This window comes from Ailuropoda melanoleuca, chromosome 7 (assembly GCF_002007445.2).
Source record: "Ailuropoda melanoleuca isolate Jingjing chromosome 7, ASM200744v2, whole genome shotgun sequence".
Lineage (NCBI taxonomy): Eukaryota > Metazoa > Chordata > Mammalia > Carnivora > Ursidae > Ailuropoda > Ailuropoda melanoleuca.
In genome coordinates this window covers 139,280,655-139,299,266 of record NC_048224.1, presented here as the reverse complement: position 1 = coordinate 139,299,266, position 18,612 = coordinate 139,280,655, and the positions used below count along the sequence as shown (strand labels likewise).

The 18,612-nt window shown below is 47.5% G+C and overlaps 1 protein-coding gene across 9 annotated transcripts in view; it reads right to left on the bottom strand.

The window, feature by feature from the left end:
* The window catches only part of ARHGEF7 (Rho guanine nucleotide exchange factor 7), a 99,088-nt gene that overhangs the window by 35,464 nt on the left and 45,012 nt on the right, over positions 1-18,612 (bottom strand). For 7 of the 9 annotated variants that reach the window (XR_004626831.1, XM_019805288.2, XM_034665485.1 and 4 more), the window contains 4 exons: positions 16,747-16,835; positions 2,522-2,616; positions 2,211-2,306; positions 158-280 (listed from right to left, as the gene is read on the bottom strand). Coding sequence is in view for 8 of the 9 variants with exons in the window: in XM_019805288.2 (XP_019660847.1) it covers positions 158-280; positions 2,211-2,306; positions 2,522-2,616; positions 16,747-16,835 (403 nt within the window). In the remaining variant the exon portion in view is untranslated. Of the gene's footprint in view, positions 1-157; positions 281-2,172; positions 2,307-2,521; positions 2,617-3,941; positions 3,945-6,562; positions 7,088-16,746; positions 16,836-18,612 lie in introns of those variants that run through there. The other 2 variants (XM_034665486.1, XM_034665488.1) reach the window with 2 other exon arrangements.

The window sequence follows — 18,612 nt, the reverse complement described above, 5'->3', positions numbered from 1 at the left end:
GCACTCAGCTCAAGAGGAGACTAAAAACGCCATAACCAATGAAAAGACAAGGGGATGTCAGCACCGCGTTTCATGGAACACGAAGCCAAAACGAGCTGACGCGGAGGGCACCCCAAAAGGTCCTTTCCCTCCCCAGGGGGAATCTGAGGGAGGATACCTGTGCTCCGTGAGAACACTCACTGCAGATGGGTGGTTGGCACAATAGGCAAGGTACAAGGTTTTCATCTGTGGCATCAGATTTAAAAAGCATCCTCCAACTCTCTGCTGAGCTTCTGGCAACCTAGAAGTATGCAACACAGGGAAATCATCCTGAAGTTTATAGACAGAAGGGAAGTTGCCAAGTAATGGAACACAGAAAATTTAAGCGAAAAAGACCTCCTTGTACATACAAAAATATATGAAACAAAATACACAAAAACAAAAGATACAAAATATACAAAACAAAATATACAAAAATCCCAGAACGTGTGTTCCTAGCAGCAATCTATCAGAGAGAAGTGCCTACCTTGACAGCTCCTCCGCTATAAAGCAGCAAACTAACCCCCTTTCTTTTTCTCCAGCATCCAGCTGCCATGCCCCACCTGTGCACAGTCACAAACCCACAGATCGAGGCTCTGGGCAGTGAGAGAAACAGAGGCCTGAACCCTTCAGTTTTGTATAAAAGGGGCATTCTAAAATCACGTGGCTGGCAAGGTGTGCTACTGAGGTAGCATCGAGACAGGTGCACGCACACACACCCCAAAAACACAACACAGCCCTCCTTCCATTTAGGTGAAAGCTGGAGACTGGGCCCATCCACGGACCCTCTTTCTCCCTTCTCAGATCTAGGCTATGACAGTCGCTCACCCTCAAACAGGCATAACCTCACGAGCACAGAACAACAGAGAGAGGCAATCAGCACCAGCTGCAGAAGCAGACCAGCGGCGCACGATGTGCGGTCACAACACGGGAGGCCCGTCACACTCCAAGCTCGAGGTCACGCCCTCAGCTGGCTTCCAGCACGTAGGGCGTTCCCCTTCAGGTTATGGCCACCTTATTCCTATCAAGTGGACTCTCCTGCAGGTACACAAACTTCGGAAAAAAGATAAAACCAACTGTCTGAAGGCGTCAGACGGCCAGAGGGGAAGATTCTGGAGACGGCTGGTGTTTGGAGAAGGACAGGACGCAGTTCTCTATGCTCTATGGGGCCAATAGTGGCCAAGGCTGGGCCACGTGGAGCAGCTAATCCCCAGAAGCAAACTGCACAGTTTGGTTCAACCGAGTCGCTGGGACGTGGGGGGAAATCCCAGGACTACGCACCTGAGTTCTGCACCAATCTCTGCAAACTTGTAGAATATTCACGATGAAAGGTAAGGGGAATGGTTGATAAGGAAAGCTAGTCTCAAACCCTCCGTTCCAGCATGGAAAATCCAACAGCTAACACCAACGCACCATGCCCTCGAGGAACTTAACCAAAACACTACCTAGGTCACACTGAGGTCTGAGATGACACAAGGCCTGAAGCCTGACGAGACACTGAATTCTCGGCCTGTGTGTGCCCTCCCTGAAGTTCAGGTTTCAGATCCATACATCTGCAGTGCAGACAAGTCTGAGGGAAGTGCCAAAGAGGGTGCTGCAAATGTACTACACAAATATTAATTTATTTACTCCATGCTATCCACGGCCACTGGGAAAAGCAGAGGCAAGCACACAGAGGCTGGCCTCTTGCAAAGACCCCACATTGCTGGCAAATGACCTCCATTCACCAAAAGGAAAGCAAAGCAATTCTCGAACTACTCTTTTCATGCCCAGTAATTAATGCCACTTTATACAAACCAAAACTGCTAAAAAAGGACACATGGTGTGAATTTCTGTTTGAAGCCAGTACTTCCTGCATCCTTCAGCTGTCCCGCCACACCTTCAGTATCAAGTGCCTGGAGGAGACCTAGAGCCTACTGTAAGCATGGCCAACACAGAGGGCAGAACACGCCTCACCACTTCCAAGACAGAGAAAGACAAAACTACAGGAAGGAAAAACCAGAGACCGACCAGATTCCAAGAGAAAAAGTTTCCTGGTCCTGCTAACACAGAAACAGAATTTAAAAATAAGAAGATTCAAAGTAACGGTTTCCATCATTAGAAATGTAAATCCTAAAATTACATTAAATTTGATTCTTTAAATACCAGGCGTACTTAACCTGAATTTTACAAACTTTTAGCTTCTTACTTACTTGGTGCATTCTTCTAGAGACTGTACAAGCATTTGCTGGAAAGAACATATTTCTTCTAGATTTCCCATTAAATATGAAGTGCTTGTTGAACTTAACCTAGAACCAAGAAAAATAATAGTAAAAGAACTACAGTTTCACTCTCCTCTCCCCTCCCAGTGCCTGATTAGAGGCGCCACCTACTAAAAATCCTCGCCTCTAAAACAGACCGCTACAGCGGACCGTACCAGCATCTCGTCCTCTCTTCTCAGAGGACACGAGCAAACAGCCCAGGAGCCGTCTGTGCCGCAGTTAATACAATTTCCCCCACTTACTTCTCACTGGTCTGCAATGGCCGAAGATAGCTTGAAAGCACAGTCTGAAGCTCTTTAGAATATTCATTTTCTGTTTCCAAAATATTCTGTAGCACCTATGACGAACAATGAACAGCATTACTCGCCGCTCAGATTTAGCAGCTGTGGGAAGTTCACCACTGTCCGGACTCCCATGTTGCCCCTACAGAACAGCGACGCACTGAACATGCCTTCCTGTGACCGTTAACTACGAAAACCCGCGTAACGGAGTCTTCCCACAGCTACACAACTGACCCTCGCACTGCCAAGCACACGTGGGACAGGTACCACGCAGAACGAGGCTGGGATGAATGCCATCATCAGAGAAGTCATGCCCTGTCTGCTCAGATCACAATGGCATGCACACACGGGTCAACCTCCAACACGGTGTCGCGCAGAAGCCAGCCATCCTGTCCCATTTACAGTCCAGTCCAAGAACACAGGCAAAACTAATCTGCTGAGGGTAGAAAGCAGAAGGGGCGAGGAGTGACAATGGGGAAAGGGCCTAAGTTTCCAGGGTGATAGATAGATACCGTGACTTGAGTAGTCATTACAAATAAATACAACTTGTCAAAACTCACTGAATTGTACCCTTAAAATCCATGCATTTTAACACAAAGTATATTTCAACTAATAATAAAATCAGGTTTGCTCTTTAGACTGAGCCTAGCAAATGTAAATCAGTTTCATTAGGGAATGATGGTCTGAGACCGTGCAACACACATTAAAAATTACAAGTCCACCAGTATAAAGCCCTTAAATACCCACTACTTTAAAGAAAGAATGACCCTCAACTCTATGGTCAACTACTTTTTGACAAAGCAGGAAAAAACATCCAATGGAAAAAAGACAGTCTCTTCAATAAATGGGGCTGGGAAAATTGGACAGCTCTATACAGAAGAATGAAACTCGACCACTCTCTCACACCATATACAAAGATAAACTCCAAATGGATGAAAGACCTCGATGTGAGACAGGAATCCATCAAAAATCATAGAGGAGAACATAGGCAGTAAACTCTTTGACATCGGCCACAGCAACCTTTTTCATGACACGTCTCCAAAGGCAAGGAAAACAAAAGCAAAAATGAACTTTTGGGACTTCATCAAGATAAAAAGCTTCTGCACAGCAAAGGAAACAGTCAACAAAACAAAGAAGCAACCCAAGGAATGGGAGAATATATTTGTAAAGGACACTTCAGATAAAGGGCTGGTATCCAAGATCTATAAAGAACTTCTCAAACTCAACACCCAAAAAACAAATAATCAAATCAAAAAATGGGCAGAAGATATGAACAGACACTTTTCCAATGAAGACATACAAATGGCCAACAGACACATGAAAAAAATGTTCAACATCATTAGCCATCAGGGAAATTCAAATCAAATCCACATTGAGATACCACCTTACGCCAGTTAGAATGGCAAAAACTGACAAGGCGAGAAACAACAAATGCTGGAGAGGATGTGGAGAAAGGGGAACCCTCTTACACTGTTGGTGGGAATGCAAGTTGGTACAGCCACTCTGGAAAACAGTGTGGAGGCTTCTCAAAAAGTTAAAAACAGAGCTCCCCTATGACCCAGCAATTGCACTACTGAGTATTTACACCAAAGATACAGATGTAGTGAAAAGAAGGGGCACATGCACCCCAATGTTCATAGCAGCAATGTCCACAATAACCAAACTGTGGAAGGAACTGAGATGCCCTTCAAAAGACGAATGGATAAAGAAGTGGTCCATATAAACAATGGAATATTACTCAGCCATCAGAAAGGATGAATACCCACCATTTGCACTGACATAGATGGAACTGGAGGAGATTATGCTAAGTGAAATAAGTCAAGCAGAGAAAGACAATTAACATATGGTTTCACTTACATGTGGAACATAAGGAATAGCATACAGGACATTAGGAGAAGGAAGGGAAAAAATGAAGGGGGGTGGAATTCAGAGGGGGAGACGAACCATGAGAGACTATGGACTCTGGGAAACAAACTGAGGGTTTTAGAGGGGATGAGGGTTGAGGGGATGGGGTAGCCCAGTGTTGGGTATTAAGAAGGGCACGTATTGCATGGAGCACTGGGTGTTACACACAAACAACGAATCATGGAACACTACATCAAAAGCTAATGGTGTACTGTACGGGGACTAACATAGCATAATAATAATAATAATAATAAAAGAAAGAATGATAAATCAACCTTAAAATGTTTCTTGGTACCCTATGTTAGATAAAAAGTGCAAACCATGGGACACCTGGGTGGCTCAGTCAGTTAAGCGGCTGCCTTCAGCTCCGGTCATGATCGCAGGGTCCTGGGATCAAGCCGCGCCATCAGGCTCTCTGCTCAGTGGGGAGTCTGCTTCCCCCTCTCTCTGCTCATGCTCTGTCTCTCTCAAATGGGTAAATAAAATATTTTTTAAAAAAGGTACAAAGCAGCTGAACTAAAAAATAAGCCTTCTTCCATCAGCAAGGGCCAAGAGCAGAGGCCCCTCCGAGGGCAGGGCACAGAGGGGCCAAGGTGTGCAGGTGGAGCTGGTGGAGCCCAGGTGCGAAGGCCACAGCCTTCTCATCCTCACAAAAACTATCCCTCTTGCCCTCTCTGCTTCAGTCTTGTCCTCTGGAGGGACCCTCCAAAATCAAAGTGCTAGTGAGGAGCAGAGCCTGCATGTGGCATGTGCACCTGGATTGGACACAGGCTGGCCCCTCTCTGGCTGCCAGGCTGAGCGCAGTGATCTGGGCTCCCAGTGGACCCGATGTAAATAAGGAACGCAAACCCCTTCCTCAACCCCCTTCTTCCCTCCCACTCTGTCAGCAGCCCAGCACCTTCTTCAAGGAGAAGATCACACCCCTTGTGTTTCCTGAGCATCCACAAAAGTGCACTACAATGCGTTACTTCTCTTCCAAAGCCAGCCATCCCCGATCACACGCAAAGTTGTGCAGCATAAAGACAAACACACTCAGTCTTCTCCCCAATTTGATAACTAAAATATATATGCTTAAACATTAAAGGAAAAAAAGTAATCGTTCAGCTAAATTTAGATTTCAACATCAGTAACATGCATACAACACGGATTCTTAGTCTGTTCACTGTTCTCTGTGTCCTCTAAGGAGAGCATAGTCCTTCGTAAGTAAATGCAAACCTGATTAAATAACTTACATGCTACACTATCTAAGATGAAGAGAATCAGTCGCTTTCACTGTGACACTGGGCTCTGGTTTCGCCCCTGAATGGGTCTATTCATACAAGAGTGGGGGAGCGAGCCGAAGGGCGGAGGAGCTGCTCCAGGAGTTCATTCCTTTGTGGGAAAATCTGGGTGCTGGCCCCAGGATTACAATGTCTCCCTTCGAAGAAATGGTCACTGGACACAAATGTCAAAGGAACGGTGGACAGAGAACATACTGTGACACCAGCCACTGCATCAGAAAATTATACTTTACACCAGACCTTATCCTTTAAAAGTAACATGAAGCCAAGTAGTCCATGAACTGAAAAAAATCAAATATTAAATCTGCCACGATGCAGAACGTGTAAAGTCTTCAATGTTTCAACAAATATCAAACTGTGATTTCACGTGCTGGTTACAAATATCACAAACTATTAGCAGTGCTGCTTAGAGCATGCTTGAAAACCCAAGCACCTTTTATAAAATGAGAGGAAATAAGTACAAGAAAACATCACTAGGATGAGCGTGAGTCAGATAAAATGGCATTTCCTCCATCACAGCACTGAAGCATAGTCTGCTTTTATGCAGATATAAAAGCCTCCCATAAGAATGTACCAGAAACAATGCCGAAGAATCCTCTACCAAAAAGCTACATTACGGCAGTTAAGTTGGTTAATGTCAACTAGTAGTCACAAACATGCTTTTCAAGTAAGTGCTAAAGACACGTTCTATGACCCTCCCATCCAAACAATCGAAGTTACACTTAGCTTTTCCACCAACACTCGGCCAGACCTGGCTGAGTCCCGCTGACTCCAGGAGACGCGCCCACCACCACCCCTCCCCCCTAGCCATCAGCACCTGTCTCCCCCTTCTGGACTTCTGCACGCTTTGGCTGCTGCAGGACCCCATGTGACTTCCCCGCCAGGCTCCAGAGCTCCATCACACGAAGGCTGGCCCCAGAGAACTCGGGCAGGTTTCACGGCAAGAGCAGCCTGCGCTCAGGCTCCGCAGCCGTGAAGGACCGGGCTCCGCCAGTGCCAGCTCTCCCTCAGGCATGAGGCGTGGAGAGCCTCGGCCAGTCAAACAATGGGGCCACACAGGAGGAGGACATCAGGCCAGCCACACAGACAATCCCTGAACTGTCAGCCCGTACAGCAGAGCAAAACAAAGGAAGACTGACTTCATCACCTTGCAGACACACAGACACTCATGTGGTTACCACCACCACCCGGGGAGCACTCAGCATCACTGATTTTACGAGTGAGCTGCAACTTTCACCGCAGTTTGGTAGGTTTCATATTTTAGGTCACTGAGTCCTTTAAAAATAACTAATTTACATAAGAAGCCTAGCGTTTTCTTGAGATTTGATCAAGACGGAAGATCATCATGAAGTAAAAACCACTTACAGAAACAGAACCCTGAGTTGTTCTTCAGCATGTCCCTGAGACAGTAACAAATCAGACCGTAGGAAACAATCCCCCTCCTCATCAGGCCCCGCCACACAAAGAAAAAATCATCCCTGCCCGTGTCCTTCCACCCCAATCTATTAAACCGTACTTACGTTTTCAAAAAAACAGATTATAAGACAGGACGTGAGTCTCCGGGGAAAGGACGGAGGAAGGAACAGCCTGGTCGTGCTGCTGGAGGAAGCAGTCCCAAACCCCCTTCCCATGGCTCCACAACCCTCAGCCCTCAGGACACAGAAGCACAACCCCACCCGCTCGCACTGGAAATTACCGAGTGAACGGAGCTTGCTCATGTCTGCATATTCTTAGTAACCAACTCTCAAAAGAGTGTGGAGGGGCCAGGTAAAAGTTTAATGTTGTGCCTTTTGAAAGACGTTATATTACTGTATCTCTAAATTTGGGGAGTCATAAGGTCTTAGGATGATTTCTTCCAGATGCTAAAGGTTCACTATGCAAATAGCTCCAGCAAAAGCTCTGGGTTGACTACAGAAGGTCATCGCAAGAAGCCGGCCTTAGCAAACAGGGATGAGCGAAGAGGCAGCCTTGGGTGCCTGGCAGACCTGGCCGCAAATCCTGGCTCTGCCACATCCCACCTAGGACTGCACACGTCTGTCTGTTTGAAAAAGGCAGTATGGTGGGGGCAGGGGTGGTGATTTTACAGGGTTGTGACACTCGAGTATCAGCTCCCTGACTTAAGGTACAAGAAATCTTACAAGCCACCTACTGCAGCCTTCCAACCCAACCCTGGACTCCCACGTGGTGCTACTTGTTACATGACTCCAATATCATGAGGTAAGGACCGAAAAGCCATTAAGGTGTGGGCTGATCTCGGAGAGCCAGGGGAAGAGGAGAAGCAGCAAAATGAGGGCTTGGGGTCAGTGCTGGTCTATGGGAGCGCAGGATGCTGGGCCAGCGGTCTCCGGTGTCCCCCTGGCCCAGGATGCAGAGGCTCCAGGCAACACAAGGAGCCAAGAGGAAAGAGAGATGCACTATTTCTCCGGAGCACAGTAAAGGTCCGTGGAAGTTGCTACAGTGTTTTATGAAAAATGCACACCTATAACTCTAAATTTACGAAAACTAATGACTGCTACCTGTCATGACTGCACTGTAAGCTACCCTGCCCTTTCACGACCCTGGCATGAGAAGTAGTTCTCTATCTGCTGCTCTGTACTTAAAGAGTACCGACATAATGCCCTCAGGAAAAGCGTTCGACAGAACCTGAAAAATGAGCCAGTACCACTGAACATGTAAGGTCATGAGGACCTGTCTCCCCAGATGTACATATTTAAGAAAACTCCTTCTCTAATGATGACTGAGGAAATCCCTCACCGCCTAAAGGACGGATCTCCAGAGCTTTTCCTCTCTCCAGGGGCTTGTCTCAGCTCTGCTGCAAAGAGGTTACCATCCCACAGGCGCAGCTCACGCGCTTTCACTGCTAAAATCCACCAAGCGCAGGCAAGCCACAAACACGCTTCCTCTCATTACAGCTGCTGGTCACCCCTGACTGCAGCTCTCCCAGGTAGCCCTCAAGGGGATGTCTGTTTGCAAAGAGAGCAGCACGGTGACCTCAATGATGCCGAATGCCCTAAGGGCTTCTACATGCTCTCCCTAAGAACCCTGAACACTTCCTCAAGGCCAAGCACCTCACCAGGCTCCCTAAAGGCGATACTACAAGGCCAAGGCCAGCATCGCCAAGCTCATGTGACCATGAGGTGCCTGTGCAGGCAACGAGGGGGCTCCCCCTCCCAGGCCAGCCCACCGACGGGCACACAGACACAACCTACAGGCTTGCGCTCCCCCAGCTCCGCACCGGAAGCAAGGGCTCTCCTGATCATGCACTGATCCAGGACACAGAAAACTGCTTTCTGTTTTCCCATTTGAAAACAGACTCAACAGTGGCGGCTGGCTTTGTCACAGAAAGCGATCAACTCCGTATTTCCAGTATCTGGAACTTCTTCCACCACCGCTCTCAAGTCTGACTCCCTGCTTCTGACTCCAACAGTCTGGCCTCTGGTGCCAACGTCACCCTCCAAAGCTGCCTCAGCTTGCATCACCGAGTGACAAAGTCTGCCACAGCCGAGAAGCCACGCTCTCCGGCACACTTCGCTTCCCTACGTCAACAGTTTTACATCATTACATCCCATTACCTACAGAATTTTGTATTCTGCTTACTGCACGTGAATACGTATTTTAGGTATTTTTTAAAGCTTCATGTGCATTTTTAGTAATTGTAAATGTACGTGCCACTGGTTCCTTAATGGTTCTTGTGCTGCTACATACTTAGGTTGCTTGCAAGTTGTCACGATAATAATCCCAGTGAAACACCTCTGCACAGGGGCGCTGGGGTGGCTCCCTCTGTCAGTTAAACGTCCGACTCCTGATTTCGGCTCAGGTCGTGATCTCAGGGTCATGGGATCCAGGCCCACATTGGGGCTCTGCACTCGGGGGACTCTGCTTGGAACTCTCTCTCTTCCTCTGCCCCCACCACCTCTGCTCTCACTCCCTAAAATAAATTCTTTTTTTTTTTTTTTAAAGATTTTATTTATTTATTTGACAGAGACAGAGACAGCCAGCAAGAGAGGGAACACAAGCAGGGGGAGGGAGAGGAAGAAGCAGGCTCACAGCGGAGGAGCCTGATGTGGGGCTCGATCCCATAACACCGGGATCACGTCCCGAGCCGAAGGCAGACACTTAACCGCTGTGCCACCCAGGCGCCCCCCAAAATAAACGAATTCTTAAAAAAAATAAATAAAACCACCTTTGCACAAACATCACTGAACACATTTTAGGTAATTCCTCTAGAACTACTAGATTACAGGACTTGACCATTTTCGGAATTCTGTACACAGAGGCCACGCTACTTTTGAGAAGCACTATGGATTTACATTTCCACCATTATCAGAGTGAAGATTCTCTTTAAATCTTTGCTCACAGATATGTGAACAGTGGCTATCAGAATTTTTATGAAAAGCCTAACCATACTGTCAGAGTGCTGTAGATAATGTTTGTGTCCTCCCAAAATGCATATGGACATCCCGAAATCCCCGGTGTGGCAGCCCTTGGAGATGGGGCCTTCAGGCAGTCTACCTAAGGGGATGAAGAAGCTGGCTCCGTCTCTTGGCCATGTGAAGACGTCACCAAAACCAGCCCTCTGTCAACCAGGAAGAGGGAAGTCACCCAAACCCCAAGCCTGCCGGCACCCTCATCTCAGACTCCCGCCTCCGGAACAGGGAGGCATCCGCCCAGTTGGTGGCACTGTTACAGCAGCCCAAACGATTCCAACACAACATCAACATTCTAGTTTTACACTGCTCGTATCCGCTCATATTTACCCACTAACCCTAATGCATACACCTTAATGAGCTCCTCAGTCATTAAGGACAATCTAGTGTTGTAACTGTTACAAACGTTCCAATTAACTTGTAATTTGGTTTCCATTGTTCAAAGGTAAAGAATTTATTAAAGTTCTAGGAAGCCTAATCAATTTTGATATTTTCCTTGTTTTCATTCACGGCTTTTATGTTCTAAAAAGCCTCCTCTCACCCCAATGCATCAACCGACCACATACAGACCCGCTGGCAGAGGATGGAAACCTGCTTCAGCCCAATCTCCGTGCCATCTTCGGCTACACACCAAGCTCTGCGGTTCTGAGTATGAATACTAGGGAAGCCAAGCTTTAACAAAATGAACCCATCAGTGGCTGTGGGGGAGAGTCAAAGTCAGTCAGGAAACAAAAGTAACAACCAATCCTGGGAGTAGGAGAGTCAGTTCAGAATCCAGGATTACTAAAATCTAAAGTGTCCAATTTTTAGTGAAAATTTACAAGATACACGAAGAACCAAGAACATGTGACCCACGCACAAACACCAGCACTCCATGGCAATGGGCTGAGGGGCCTCGACACTGGGCTCAGCAGGTGTTTCGAAAGGCTTCGAAACAGCTGCTATCAATCTATTCAAACAGGGACTTCCCATTCTGCCCGTTTCTGTGTGAAATCATCATTCCATCCTACAAGTAAAAAGCTGCATAGACTGAAAAATCAATGTGTCCTGGATCCACAGGGGAGAGAGGACAGGACACAAGGCAAACTTCCAAGCCCAAGACTGGCGAGGCTGACAGGCAAACACTGAGAGCCCGACTCACCAGAGGGGGCGGGGGGGGGGCATAAACCAGCCTGGAGCCAGCAACAAGGTTAGAACACAGGAACTACAACTGAGGATGGCTGGAGGCTCAGTGCAGACAAGCGTGAGAGTTACCACCACCGGGGGAGAGCCGGTTGCAGAGAGGCCCCCACAACACTGGGAAATTTATGTCTAGGTGTTTGACCAGATTCCCAAAGTATCAGACGAAAATGCCCCTGGGCTTCCAGCAGAGAAACAGAGAAGAACCTTTCTGAAATACTCTCTGCCTCGTTCTTAATGAGGACTCTGCCCTCAGGGGAGGGGGGGGGGGAGGGAGCCAGAGCCCAAACTGCTTCAATGACCACCGGGGAAGGGAGACACCCAGCCCCAGCTCACTGCAGCCATCTGATCTTGTGGGGGGCGGGCAGATGGTATGTAGCAACCCCATGAAGTCCACAGGACTCCACTCAGATATCGTAGCAATCCCAGGACTAAAGAGTGCTTCCCCTCCCCACACCTCACCTCACAGCAGCTTATTTACACACTTCCTTTTACCTGACACAGTGGGCCCAGCTATCAAGAAAAATGTACAAGGCACACCGAAAGGCAAAACACACAATGCGAAGAGACCAAGCATCAGAGCTAGATAGACATGGCAGGGATGCTGGAATGATCCCACCAGGAACTGAAAACAGCTATGATTAATATGCAGGAGGCTCTAGCAGATAAAGCAGGCTGCACAAAAGAGAAGCCAGCAAGGAGAACTGCAAACTGATAGAGAAACACTGACAGAAAGAACAACGCCTGTGACGGTCTCATGAGCAGACAGGTTGCGCTAAAGAAAGAATCACACGCTCCAGCACCTAACGGAATCCTTGCAGACTGAAAAGACACAAGAAAACACAAGAGAATAACCAAGGACTGTAGGACAGCACCAAGTGTTACATACACATAATGGGAATCCCAAGAGGAGAAGGAACAGAAAACTGAACAATGATGACTGAGAATTTCCCCTCATTAACGTCAGACACCAAAGCCATAGATCCCAGGAAGCACAGAGCACACCAAGCAGGATAAATGCCATAAAAGCTACACCCATGCACGTTATCCTCAAACTACAAAGTTAAAGGGAAAAAGTAACACATCTAGTAAAAGACTGTTATCCAAAATATACGAAAAACTCTTACAACTCAGTAAAAGAACCCAACTTTAAAAATGGACACAACTGAACAGATAACTTACAAAAGAAAATACACAAATGGCAAATAAGCATATGAAAAGATGCTCCACATCCCGTCATCAGGGAAGTGCCGATTAAACCAAGGAGACATCACTGCACGCCTAGTACCTCAGCAAAATCCAAACCACAGACACCACCAGACGCGGTGAAGATGTCCCACAGGAATCCTCCACTGGAAGGCAGTGTGGCAGCTTCTTACAGAACTCAGCATACTCCTACCGCACAACCCAACAACAGCACTCCTTGCTATTTACCCAAAGGAGGTGAAAACATGTCCACACAAAAACCTGTTCATGCAAATTTATAGCAGCTTTACTCATGACTGCCAGCACTTAGAAGCAAGCAAGATGTCCTCTGGTGGGCGATGTATTAACTGGCCCATCCAGACAGTGAGTTACTGACCTGCACTAAAATACGTGCCATCAAGCCACCAGAGACACTGATCACGGGCAAGCCTCGCACATTTGGAGGCAGGAGGTCCATGGGAAATCTCCATCACCCTCCCCACTCTACTGTGAGCCTAAAACTGCTCTAAAATAGTCAAGTCAAACAATGACTCAAATACAGTCTGTATCTGACTATGAAAACAACCAAATGGGGACACCTAGGTGGCTCAGAGTTAAGCATCCAGCTCTTGGTTTCAGCTCAAGTCGTGATCTCAGGGTCATGAGATCGAGCCCCTTGTGTCAGGCTCCACACTCAGTGGGGAGTCCGCTTAAGAGTCTCCCTCTCGGAGCGCCTGGGTGGCTCAGTCATTAAGCGTCTGCCTTCGGCTCAGGGCGTGATCCCCGCATTCTGGGATCGAGCCCCGCATCGGGCTCCTCCGTTGGGAGCCTGCTTCTTCCTCTCCCACTCCCCCTGCTTGTGTTCCCTCTCACTGGCTGTCTCTCTCTGTCAAATAAATAAATAAAATCTTTAAAAAAAAAAAAGAGTCTCCCTCTCCCTCTGCCCCTTCCTCCACATACTTGCATGCTCACTCAAATAAATAAATAATTTTTTTTAATGGAAAATCTGAATGAACCCAAATGGAAATCATGAACTAAAAGGTGTGATAAAGTGAAAAATTCACTAGAGGGGCTCAACATTAGATCTGAAATGCAAAAGAATCCGCCAACAAAAAGGACAATAGATTATTCAGTCAGAAGAAGAGAAAGAAACAAAGATACATTAACAGCACCTCAGAGACCTGTGGACACCATCACACTGAGCGTCTGCGCAGTGGGAGTCCCCTGAAGAGGAAACATGATGAATGTCCCATGACAGTCTTAAGTCACCAAGAACCACTCTGTACCCCCAGTGTTTTGGCTTGTCTTGACCACCATACGGGAGCAGCAGGTTACAGATCCAACCCATTCATGCCTGTCTCCTGTCTTAATTTCAATACGCTTGTACCCCCACCTACAGCTCTCCCCATTGCTCTCCGCTGAGCCCACACGGAGACCTGGTCTTTTGTAAACAGTCTTTCCTCCTGGAGAAGCTTCTCCAATCAGTGGGGTTAAAAATACCTATACTTCTTGAGAAATACCTAGTTTCCCGTGAAAAAGAAACCACACAAGGCAGAACGAAAATGCTGAATGCATAATCTATTCTACTTTCCTCTGCATGTGGTATTCTGTTCTATATGTTACTTTACATCATTTATAAATACAAACCTCAAAGAAGAGGAATTTACTCCTCAGTCACTAACCAGTGTGTGACCTTGGACAAGTTCTTTAACCTCTAGAGCCTTCTGCGTTCTCCTCTATAAAATGGGAGTGGTATCCCAAAAGGTGATTTACAGAATTCCGCGTTATGTCCATAACAACTGCAATTTTAACACGCGTTATTTACTAACACAGCTTTATGTAAACAGCAATTTGGACATGATTCTGAGGTCAAGGTGTTTTCCTATATTATGAATGAAAGAGTAGCTGACTGTAGAACAGCACGTGTGATGTTATGGCTCTCTAGCCCATACGAGCATAGTTAAAAGAAGGAAATCTAAAAAGGCACTGATTATGTTTCAAGCTGAAGAGGACTATAGAAGTTACAATACAAAGGAAGGGGCGCCTGGGGGGCTCAGTTGGTTAAGCGTCTGACTCTTGATATCAGCTCAGGTTATGATCTCAGGGTGATGAGATCAAGCTTCACTCCGGGCTCTGTGCTCAGCGGGGAATCTGCTTGGGATTCCCTCCCCCCCCAAAAAATAAGTAAATAAATCTTTAAGAGCGTGTGTGTGCGTGCATGTCTGTGTGTGTGTGTGTGTGTGTGTGTGTGTGTGTGTGTGTGTCTGTGTGTGTGCGCACGCACACGTATAAAATGCAAAGGAAACAACTTGCTAGGACTTCGAGGAAAGCATGGTTGCCTACTTTGACAAAATCCCTAGTGGAAGCAAGGTTACTAGAGAGACAGGACAAATGCGGCCGGTGCTAGTGTACTGGGCGCTAACTTGCTTCCTCTAACAATTATTTGGACAGAACCTCTAAGAGAAGCAAGCTCCTTCAGAACGTCACTGTGGGTTATAACTAGCACTCACCACATGAAGCCTTCCCCTAGAAAGAAACCAATGTCCTACATAAGAACACAAGAGCAAAGGAGCTCCACAAGTTCTCGTACTGTGAAACCCTGAAGAACCACAAAACGACTCTCACTGTGGCTGTGTGCACGGAGCCACACACATAGCCTAATACCCACTAAAAACCAACGACCTCAGTAGAACCATGTTCCAGGAACAAACATCCAACAAAGAACCAAAGAGGACGTGGAGCGCAGAGTACAACCAGAAAAAGTGGGCGGCCCCATTAAGCTGGGGTACAGGCTGTGCTGGGGAGCCTGGCGCTCTGTCAGTGCAGAGACAGCGTGGAAGCCTGCGGTCAGAGGGAGCGGAGGAGCCTGGGAAAAACAGGAAGTGGGAGAAGCGGAGGCTGAGGCCCAAGTGAAGGACTGCTCAGGAAGAGGGGCCTGCGTTGGCCAACACGAAGAAAACCAACCTGAGACAGGGCATGGCACAGAGGCCATGGGACAAGAAGTGTGGAAGGGAAACCCGGCAGAGGGAGCACGGAGATGGGGGGGGGGGCAGAGAGAGGAAGCAATGAACCGCATCCACGAATGAGAAGAGGGGCTGGCTGCATTTCTGCCCACCACTACAACCCACCACCCCTGCCACGGACGGCCTGGTGCAGAGCGGGTACCGAGCCACTGTGTGTTACGACAACAAACCCTCCTGAGCTCACATGCTCTGTAAGATCTGCAGCCAACGGAAAGTGAATCTCGCAGGCTGCGACAACAGGTCAGCCCAGCAGAGAGCCACGCATCGTCACCCTCCCCTACCAGCAGCACAGACACCGAAACCCTCAGGACCGCTCACAGCAGCACCAGCCCAGAGCCGGTCCACGGCAGAGATACACAGCCTCAAGCACTCAGATGGACAACCCCGATCAGGAAACTTTCTCTGGAAGACGAGGAGCGGCGAGGAAACCCAAAATGCAGACTTTCCACGTTAGGAATCAGACCCATCCACATTGACGAAGTTCACTTTGCTGCTGTATCACGCCGATCTATGCCAGCAATTTAAAAGGTTATCCAAATAACAAGTATCATTTCCTGTTTCTGCTGTATAGTCAATGGTTTAGGGACCAAGAAGGATTAGACTAGACTTAACATCACAAGTATTTTTTAAGTTCACAAATTGCTCTTAAATTTCCTAAGTGCAGTTTTAGATTCTAAAACACTCACCTTTACTATGTGCATGCAGACACTCTCCTGTGATTCCATGCTATCTGATACATACGTACGTCGACCCCAGGAAAGACTTAACGTTAAGATACAAGTAAACTAGAACAGTAATTAATCTAAAGTACTTACGATCTACTCTAAGTACAAGTAAAATGCCATCTGATGCCTGTGATGGCTTTAAATCACATCATGCGTCTTTTTACAAGCTCATCTTTGAAGACTTGCAATGGTATGAGGGAGAGCGACATTATGTGACAAAAGCGGTACAATTCTACATAAATATTGAAACAAAAATATGAGATCATAAAACAGAGATGAGAAGAAAACACAGAAAAACATTAATGGCGGTTGTAACTGTGCGGCCAGTAATGGATGGTTTTTATACCCTCCTTCGTGCCCCATGTAGTTTACCTACATCCTACCCTGCAGAGTTTGAAAGTCAAAACAAAAACAAAAAAAAAACCCACAAGTTATTCTTAAAACAGGTTTTCAATGACTCACCACATTGTAATAGCTTTTGTTAATGGCAGTAGTGTCAAATCCTTTGGGAGGGCTCTTCAGCGTTCCTGACTTGGGCGACACGGGCTTTTCTGAAATGAAAATGTAACAGTTTTACTGACCAGCACTTGAGACCCCCAAACACACCAGCCCCGCACAGCCCAGAGCTACGAGTCCAGGGGCCTCCACTGCAACCGCCAACCAAAACGGGAAGCTGAACAGAGAGCTGTGTCTCTCTCCCTCACGCTCAGCTCCCTGAGGTCAGGGAGCCAGCGTCCCCCCAACTCATACATCACTCACCCTGTACTCCCTCTTCAGGCTCATCATCTGGCAGACTGTGCTCTGTTACTGACGGCCGATAAAAGAACACCAGCAAAACTACACCCACAACTCAGAAGTAAAGATAAAACACTAGGGAACAGAATCGGAGACAATGTTGGCGACCCCCAGTCTGGACAACACCTCACGAATCCAGAGCACTCAGAACGCAGTGTCTCTAAGCAGGTAGGATCTGGCTCCAAGTGATAAGGAGGAAGAAAGCCACACGCCAAGCAGGGACAGAAAAAAACATCAGGCAGCCCTGAGAACCTGTGCGCCAGAGACAACAGTGAGCGCAATCATGACGACTGCGAGGACCAAGTATTTGTACGTGGCCCAGCTTTAGTTCAGTGTAACACGTATCAAAGCAGTGTCTGCTGAGAACACGACTCTCGAGGAGAATTTTCTGTGGCCCACTGGTCCTCCTCCAAGGCTCCTGGGGCTGGTGGGGAGCAAGGGCGAGGAGAAATTCCGAGGAGTGTGTCCCAGGGGATGTAGTCCATACAGTCCCCACCCACCTGCCCTGTATAAATCGACATTCTGTCCCTCTGCTGTGCCGTGCTCAGCATCCTTTCACCTGCCCGTCCAGAATCTCTACAGCACTTCCGCAAACACTCCCAAAGCTTCGGGTCCCTAATTCCAACTGCCTGCCGAGTGCCATTACCTTCCTAGCAACAGAAACCCCAAACACCTAAAATACACACCCTGTGGGCCTTCCCCTTCCTGTGCAGTTGTCCACCTAAACCTTCCTTCAATGCCTCACTGTAAAGATCTTCCAAATGGCTGAAAATAATGAACAGAAGTTGGAAGAATTTTGCTCTCTGCCCACAGGATGGAAAAGAGAACTCTGTGAGAAAAGAGTTACTTCTGAACCCCTAAGCAATACCGAGCTGTTCTAGCTACCACGCTCTCCGTCCCAATCGCGCACCTACAGCCGGTGCGTAACTACAGAACAAAAACCTGACATGCCTTCACCCTAACAATGCCTTTTCATCTTTAAAACCCATCATTTAGGGGACAAGTACAAATAAAAGTAAAGGGGAGAGCACTGGAGCCTAAATGGCAGCCACTGAGACCACAAGCACCAACATGCATGCTACTAACTTGAATCTGCTTCAAACTATTTTAAAAGCCAGTAATTTGCTAACTGTCTCATTTCAATTAAGACACACCTCCCAACACCACAGATAACAGCATTCAATTAACTTACAAGGACGACTACAAGGAGAAACCTTTTTGAAAAGAAGTTTCAGGCTACCGACACTGTATCAAAATAAAGGGTAGGCAGGAGAGGGCCAGACAACATAGGCACAGTCCAAACACTGGGTCTTTTCTTCCTTCGCAAAAGGGAGTCCACGACTTTGCTGGCTGCTGCTGGAACTTGCTGGGACGGGAGGGCTTGAGAACATCTCCCCAAACCTCGGGTGCCATTCTCGACAGAGGGTCCTAAAAGGGACAGCCCCGAGCAGCCTCACAGAAGAGACGTGTGGGCCTGCAGGGCTGCCAACTGCGAGGCGCCCCGTGCGAGGAAGCCTGGCTGCCACGGACACC